Source organism: Cucurbita pepo, chromosome LG12 (genome assembly GCF_002806865.2).
Source record: "Cucurbita pepo subsp. pepo cultivar mu-cu-16 chromosome LG12, ASM280686v2, whole genome shotgun sequence".
In the NCBI taxonomy this organism is placed as follows: Eukaryota; Viridiplantae; Streptophyta; class Magnoliopsida; order Cucurbitales; family Cucurbitaceae; genus Cucurbita; species Cucurbita pepo.
In genome coordinates this window covers 9746070-9754199 of record NC_036649.1, presented here as the reverse complement: position 1 = coordinate 9754199, position 8130 = coordinate 9746070, and the positions used below count along the sequence as shown (strand labels likewise).

General features: G+C 39.8%; 2 protein-coding genes across 2 annotated transcripts in view; both read left to right on the top strand.

Moving 5' to 3' along the window:
- Positions 1-924, top strand: part of LOC111807513 (protein LAX PANICLE 2-like) — a 4389-nt gene extending 3465 nt beyond the window's left edge. Inside the window, exon 4 of the mRNA XM_023693260.1 lies at positions 640-924. Within this exon, the coding sequence (XP_023549028.1) occupies positions 640-825 (186 nt within the window). The 3' untranslated portion in view covers positions 826-924. The remainder of the gene's footprint in view (positions 1-639) is intronic.
- A 755-nt stretch (positions 925-1679) lies between these two features.
- On the top strand, positions 1680-7979 carry LOC111806402 (RNA polymerase II C-terminal domain phosphatase-like 3). Its single transcript, XM_023691698.1, has 12 exons — positions 1680-2906; positions 3020-3152; positions 3289-3344; positions 3443-3503; positions 3612-5009; positions 5478-6074; positions 6162-6308; positions 6465-6733; positions 6835-6946; positions 7028-7285; positions 7540-7586; positions 7672-7979. Exons 1-12 carry the CDS (start codon positions 2278-2280, stop codon positions 7733-7735), a joined length of 3771 nt encoding a protein of 1256 aa, XP_023547466.1. The 5' UTR covers positions 1680-2277; the 3' UTR covers positions 7736-7979.
- Positions 7980-8130: the final 151 nt, after the last annotated feature.

The following is an 8130-nucleotide window of genomic DNA, read 5'->3' as shown; positions in this document are numbered from 1 at the left end:
TTTTTTTTTTTTTTTTTTTTTTTTTTTTTTTTTTTTTTTTTTTTTGAAATGGAATATAGATTAAGGAAAAAGAAAAGGTACAGAAGTAGAAGGGAAGGGATGGGATGAAAGGTGATATCATCGTAGGGCCAGGAAACTTCCACCTCACCATCTTGTGTCATGCTTTCGTCTCTGCCACCTCACCATCTTCTTCTTCCCGTTTTCATTTTTGCTTCAAAAGCTGAAATCAAAGCCTTTCTCTCTCCTGTTATTGTTTTGTTTTGTTTTTTTTTTAATAACCAACCAATGAAATTGGAGAGAGATAATTAAATAATAATAATAATAATAATAATAGGAAAGGTTAAAATTTATATATTTGAAGGGAAAAAAAAAAAAAAAAAGGAATGATTTGAGGTATTAGGAATGTGAAAGAGACATGCATGAGCATGAGATATTAGTTTTTGATAATACGAAGTGGGGGAATAGGCGCAATACTGTGGTTGGTGGGTCCTTTTATTCATTAGGGTTTCGGGGCGATATTGTCATCTTCTTCATCATTACGTCGTAGTAGCTCAGCGCTCAGCCCGTCCTTAGGTTTATGTATTTGATATTAGGGTTGGTTTGAAATGAGTTTATAAGACAATGAAGGTTGATTTTCAGATAGAGATACGATGCAGAGGAGAGAAGGTGGAGGGTTGCTTGACGATGCAGCATGTTAGAGATACCATTTGGTGCTCCAAAGACTCAACTCTTACAACTTTGCTTCCAAATTCCTCAACCATGGATCACATTATGGTTCTTCACTACGCCATTCTTCCCACTCCTCACTCTTCTTCTCTTTCTTAATTTATTCTAATAATCCCATTATTATCATCTTATTATATCATTATTATTATTTCTCTAATCCAAATATTTAATCTCTCTCACTCTCCTTCCTTTTCTTCTCCCACTTTAATTTACATTATTATTTAACCCCATATTTCTTACTTTATTAATCAAAATAACTTACTATGAAGTTATTGTTCTTATTCTTTTTTTTAGTTTAAGGGGGTTGCTAAGTTATGAAAATGACCTAGATTGGGTCAAAGCCCAAGGAAATGTATGGATAAAGGAATTCAACATTTGCTTGGGCTTGGGCTTGGGCTTGTCTCAACATTTTATTGGGCTTTGTTTTGGGCTTGTCTTTCAACATTTTCTTGAGCTTGGGCTTGTTTCTCAACATTTCATTGGGCTTGGGCTTAGGCTTGTCTCTCAACATTTGATGGGCTTGAGCTTGGGCTCGTCTCTCGACATTTTCTTGGGCTTGGTCTTGGGCTTGGCTCTCTTATTTGTAGGCTAAAACTATTTGTTCCATGGGCTTAAGTTACACTCTTTGTACGTGAACTTTATCTAATAAATTATGAATCGAAATAAAAATGAACAATAAGAAAATAATAATAAATTGTATTAGAAAAATATTAATCAATTTTATTTGTATATGTTATATAATAAAGAAATAAAAAAGTTAGATGCAACAAAAGAATAAATAAAGAATATAAATAATAGGGAGAAAAAATAATGGGGCGGGCGATTAGAAGTAAATGGGATTGGGCGATGAGGAAGGAGTCGACGTTGAGGTCCACAAAGTGAGAATAGTTGCCTACTTGGCAGCTGACGGCTGACTGGTGGCTGACTGGTGGCTGACTGGTGGCTGACTGGTGGCTGCTGCTGCTAAGAGAAAAATACAAATGCGATTATGAGGAAGCTATTTTACCTTTTCTGGATCGCTGACGTGTACGCCCCGATTTCATTCACTCCCTATGCCCTCACTTTCCCCACCGCCCCCTCTTTTCTTTATTATTTTTAATTCTTTTTATTTTCTCCTTTTTTTATTTCCATCTGCCCCTTTACTCGTCTACTCCCTTCGTTGTATATTCTACTTCCCGTCCGCCTCGATTCCCGATCGGGTTAGGTTATAGTTCGTACCTCTCATCAGTTTCTTTCTCAACGTTGCGGATTACAGATCTCATATCAATTTTCTCTCTTAATTCAATCAACACTGCTTTTTTCTTTGTTCTAATTGGATCCCTCCCTAAGAAGAAGAAGAAGAAGAAAGAAAGAAAGAACATCGCCAATTCCAAACTAGTTTAATTTATTTTTTGAATGTCCGGACTGTAATTTCGGTTGGAGATCCATCGTTTTCTTTTGTTTTTCTCCTCCCTCGCTTCCTCAAGTTTCTCAGCACTACTATTCATGGACTTTTCAGATCTGATTGGAACGATTTTGTCGAAATTTTCCAACAAACCCTAGGTGGTGTTGATGGGGAAAGACGGGAGTGTTAAAATTGAAGGCGTCGAAGAAGGGGAAGTCTCTTATACAGCTTCGGTAGAGGAGATCAGTGAGGAGGATTTTATTAAGCTTGAATCTGGTCCTAAGGTAGTGCTTCCCAAAGATTCCAATCGGGAAACTAGAGTTTGGACCATGAGTGATTTGTATAAGAATTATCCCACCATGCGTCATGGTTATGCTTCCGGTTTGTACAATCTTGCTTGGGCACAGGCCGTGCAGAATAAGCCTCTGAATGATATTTTCGTTATGGAGACCGACCCCGAGGAGAAATCTAAGCAGCCGTCTTCCTCTCCTTCTGCGAATGGGAAGGGTGATGGTGATAGTGAAGAGGATAGAGTCCTGATCGATGTTAGCGGTGATGAAATGAATTGCGATAATTCAAATGGCGAGAGAGAGGAAGGTGAATTAGAGGAGGGTGAGATTGATATGGATACGGAGTTCATGGAAGAGGCTGTTGATTCCAAAGCAATGTTGTCCGACAGTCATTCTATGAATGATAGTGACGGTCAGGAACTTGATTTGATGACTAAGGAGTTGGACGACCAACTGAAACTGATTCAGAAAACATTGGATGGTGTTACAATCGACGCGGCACAGAAGTAAGTGAACCGATTTACTTGAGTTTTCGATCAATGTGAATGGTGTTTTGTGATGCGTCCCCGATATGAAATCTCTAGGCTCCGGAATTGACGACCTGATTTCTTTCTTATAGATCGTTTCTGGAAGTTTGCTCCCAACTACAGAGTTCTATAGAGATGTTTTTGGAATTGCTCCAGGTAAAGGTAGTCCCGAGAAAGGATGCGCTCATTCAACGGTTATATGCTGCTCTTCGAATAATCAATTCTGTAAGGCACCTCAATAATTTCCCGCCCTCTTTCGTTTGGCAAATAAATTTCATTTTGCCGGGAAATCTTATTTATTGTATATTATTGATTGACGATAATGACATTGATCACTGGAGACGTTTAATTTTCATCTCAGGTGTTCTGTTCCATGAGCCTCAACGAAAAGGAGGAGTACATGCAACATTTGTCGAGGTTTTTATCTCATCCTAGTCCGTAGTGTCGTATTCATTGTCGAGGGTTAGTCTATTTGTTCACCATCTAACGACCAATTGCTGTGATGCTGTTCATAGGTTGCTTTCTTATGTTAAAAATTGCGATCCTCCTCTCTTTTCTCCTGAGCAGATAAAATCGGTACAGTAAACCATCCTTAGTTTGCTTGTTATATTCCTTGTGATGATGTTGATATCTTATGAATGCGATTTTGGTACGTTCTAGCTAAAGTCAGAATATTTTCTACAGGTAGAGGTCAAAATGCCATCTACAGATTCCCTCTTCCATTTGTCCAGCATGAGAGCCAGTGCTAAAGAGGTCGAGATCCATATGCCTAATGGGGTGAAAAATAAGGATTCCTATTCTGCATATACAAATGCTGGTCAACATTTGACTTCTTCAACTAAATTCCCTTCGAACTCCATGCCTGTAGGGATTACAGCAAAAAATAGCCTAAATATCTTATCAGAAGGTTTGCAATCTGGGGTATCTAGCCTAAAGGGTAGAGCCCCCCTACTCCCTCTGTTAGACCTTCACAAGGATCATGATGCAGACAGTCTCCCGTCGCCTACTAAAGAAGCTCCTACAATTTTTTCTGTCCAAAAATCAGGGAATACCCCTGCAAAATTGGCCTTTGCTGTAGATGGATCTAGATTGCATCATTATGAAACTGATGCTCATAAAGCTGTTTCGACCTATCAACAGAAGTTTGGTCGAAGTTCCTTTTCAATGGCTGATAGACTTCCTAGTCCAACTCCTTCTGAAGAATATGACGGGGGTGGTGATATTGGTGGGGAGATTTCTAGTTCTTCCATTATCAGAAGTCTAAAGTCTTCAAATTCTTCTAAACCGGGTCAAAATGTATCAAACTCTGCTTCTAATATATCTACCGGTCTGTTTTCTAGCTTGGAAAGTTCCAGCACTAAAGGACTGATTAGTCCTCTAAATGTTGCTCCTCCAAGTTCTGTGTCAGATCCAACAGTAAAGCCTTTAGCAAAAAGTAGGGACCCTAGGCTACGAATTGTCAATTCTGATGCAAGTGCAATGGGTCTTAATCCACGCACAATGACTTCAGTGCAGAATTCTTCTATGTTAGAGTGTGCTGCAGCCATAAACTTGAGAAAGCAAAAGATGGATTTGGAGCCTAATACAGGTGTCCCTGAAATAAAAAGGCAGAAGATTGGATCTCAGAATCATGCAGTAGCTGCTAGTGATGTGAGAGCTCTCCCTGGAAGTGGTGGCTGGTTGGAAGATACCATGCCCGCTGGACCCAGACTTCTAAATAGGAATCAGATGGAGATTGCTGAAGCAAATGCAACTGAAAAAATCAATGTTACAAACAATTCTAGTCCTGGAAACGAGGGCTTGCCTACTATAAATGCTAGCAATGATGCTTCCTTGCCCTCACTGTTGAAAGATATTGTTGTGAACCCAACCATGCTCCTAAGTTTACTTAAAATGAACCAAAAGCAGCAATTAGCTGCTGAATTGAAATCAAAGTCGAGTGAATCTGAAAAAAATACAATTTATCCTACGAGCTTGCGTCCTTGCCAAGGATCTAGTCCACTTATAAATGCTCCTGCTGTGACCTCAGGAATTTTGCAGCAATTAGCAGGAATGCCAAGTGTACCAATAGTGGTTGCTGAGGTAAGCGATTGTTGACTATTTCAAAATCTATGCCCAATATTTTCCTATGCTCTTCTTATGCATATCTGTTTTTCAAAGGGTGCTTCTTTGCCTCTCCCCATGTGCAGTATAAAATTTCTTATTGCTTATTGTCTTCGTGATAAGAGATTGCCTTCCAATCAAATGGTTGATAATTTCCTTTACACAAGTGCTTGGGTTACCTTGCTTCTAATCTGACTCGAGAATTTAACAAATGACAATTTGGTTATGATTGTTCTGATATGACCCAAGTATTTATCAAATGCCATTTTTTTTTTTTTATTTAAACCGATGGTGGAAGGTGTTTTTTCCTTCATTTTTGGCTCATTATCTATGCTGTTGAAGCATTTGTGATATTGTTTATCATTTCCTGTGCATTAAAGTATCTATATTTTTATTCTAGATTGGTATTGTGTTTGTTTTAAATATTGCACATCTCATCATTTTCAGAGTCATCAGGATGATTTAGGAAAAGTTCGTATGAAACCTCGTGACCCTCGCCGTATCCTCCATGGTAATTCTCCTCATAATGTTGGGAGCTTGGGAAATGATCAGTTAAAAGGAGTTGTACCAACTACTCCAAACTCAGAAGGATGTAAGGACATACCAAATGGGCATAAGCAGGAAAGCCAGGGAGATTTGAAATTAGCTTCTTCACCAACATTACTACCTGATATTGGTAGACAGTTCACTAACAATCTGAAAAATATTGCTGACATTATGACTGTTCCCTCGCCACCCACTTCACAGAATTCATCATCAAAGCCAGTTAAATTGGGCAGGATGGATACTAATGTTGTAGGGTCAAGCTCTATAGACAATAAAGTTGTGACAACTGCTACCCAAGAAGGAGATATGGTTGGGCCCTCTCGTTCACAGGGTACATGGGGAGATCTTGAGCATCTATTTGAGGGCTACGATGACAAGCAAAAAGCTGCTATCCAGAGGGAGAGGGCAAGACGAATACAAGAGCAGAAAAAAATGTTTGCTGCACGCAAACTCTGCCTTGTATTGGATCTAGATCACACACTTCTGAATTCAGCTAAGGTTATTTTTTTCTTCTTCTGATAACTGATTGATTTTCACTATCAACTCGGACTTTCAATTTCATAACTTGGTATGATCTCGTTCTAGTTTGTGGAAGTAGATCCAGTGCATGATGAAATTTTGAGAAAGAAAGAGGAACAGGATCGTGAGAAGGCACTGAGACATCTTTTCCGATTTCCTCATATGGGAATGTGGACAAAACTACGGCCTGGGGTCTGGAACTTTCTGGAAAAGGTATGTTGAAATAGTCAAAGACTCTTTTTCTTTTTCTTTTTCTTCTTCTTCTTCTTCTTTTTTTTTTTTTTTCTGCATTTTATTTTCCTTAAGTTACAATTGGATAGTGGATGTTGACTGGGTATTTTGGTGTTTGTGTTTCCTTTTGCATTTTAGGCCAGCGAGCTCTTTGAACTGCATCTGTACACAATGGGAAACAAGCAATATGCAACAGAGATGGCAAAAGTGCTTGATCCAAAAGGGTCTCTGTTTGCTGGGCGAGTTATTTCTCGAGGTGATGATGTAGACTTAGTGGACGGTGATGACAGGATACCCAGGAGTAAGGATCTGGAGGGTGTTTTGGGCATGGAGTCTGCTGTTGTTATAATAGATGATTCCATCAGGGTGTGGCCACATAACAAAATGAACTTGATTGTTGTAGAAAGGCAAGCATATCATCCATCCCTCTAAACAATAAAATGTTTTTGTGTTTGGTGATCTAAGAATTTGAGATCTCTTGAATTTACTTGTTCTGGCTTCAATGCAGGTATACTTTCTTTCCATGTAGTAGGCGCCAGTTTGGGCTTCTGGGGCCTTCTCTTCTAGAGATTGATCATGATGAGAGACCTGAAGATGGTACTTTGGCATCTTCACTGGCGGTAATTCTGTTGCTCCACTTGTTCACCCGAGTGCAATGAATTAATTTATTTTCCTCATCGTCTTGAACTTTGGTCCATTAGGTTATCCAGAGAATCCACCAAACTTTTTTCTCCCATCCTGCATTAGATGAAGTAGATGTTAGAAATATCTTGGCCTCCGTGCAACAAAAGATTTTGGCTGGTTGCCGTATAGTGTTCAGCAGGGTTTTTCCGGTTGGTGAAGCAAATCCGCATCTGCATCCACTGTGGCAGACAGCAGAACAGTTTGGCGCCGTGTGCACCAACCAGATTGATGAACAGGTTACCCACGTTGTTGCAAATTCTCTTGGGACTGATAAGGTACTGTGCCACTCACTTTAACTATGGACTGCGGTCTGATATACTTGGGAATTCATTATTCCAGTTTCTCATTAACTTCTACACATATTCGGTGAGGAAAAATTTGTTGAAAACTCCCTGTAGACCTGCTGTTAGCTAAAAGTTTACAGTCAGTTTGAGGATTGGGAGGGTACTTTATATGCATTGATTTAAATGTACTAATTGAACCTCCTATGAGGTGTGTTGATATTTCTGTTTGCAATTGTTTTGGGCAGGTGAATTGGGCTCTCTCCACGGGAAGATTCGTGGTCCATCCAGGGTGGTGAGTTTCCCATTCGCATGTGTTGTTTATATTAGATGTTGAAGTTGGTTATATTTGCACGTTAACCTTTTTGTGTAATGCACAGGGTGGAAGCATCAGCTCTGCTTTACCGGAGGGCAAATGAGCAGGACTTCGCCATTAAACCATAATCCAACCAACCCGCAACCTTAACACACCTCTTTCTAAATTAAAACTGAAAGGTTTAAACCCAAGATGATATAACACGGAGAAGAAATTCCAACACAACAACACGGTGCCTTCATATTTGGGGTGGAGTGTTGGGCGCAAAGCCCAAGACTAAGAGAGAGAGACATACTAACTCCCTATTTAACACGCGCCCTACAGCTACAAGAATGTGTCCAAAGCCCAAAAAGATTTGAGATTACACTCCAATTATGTGGCCCCGATTGATTTGAGAGAGTGACTTGGGGTTAGATTTGAAATAATCAACGGTCAATGGAGGGAGGGAGGGGGAAAGTTGCAGAGAGATTGAGACAGGCGGGACGGTCCAATTTTCGCTAGTGGGTGGGGGGGGGGGGGGGGG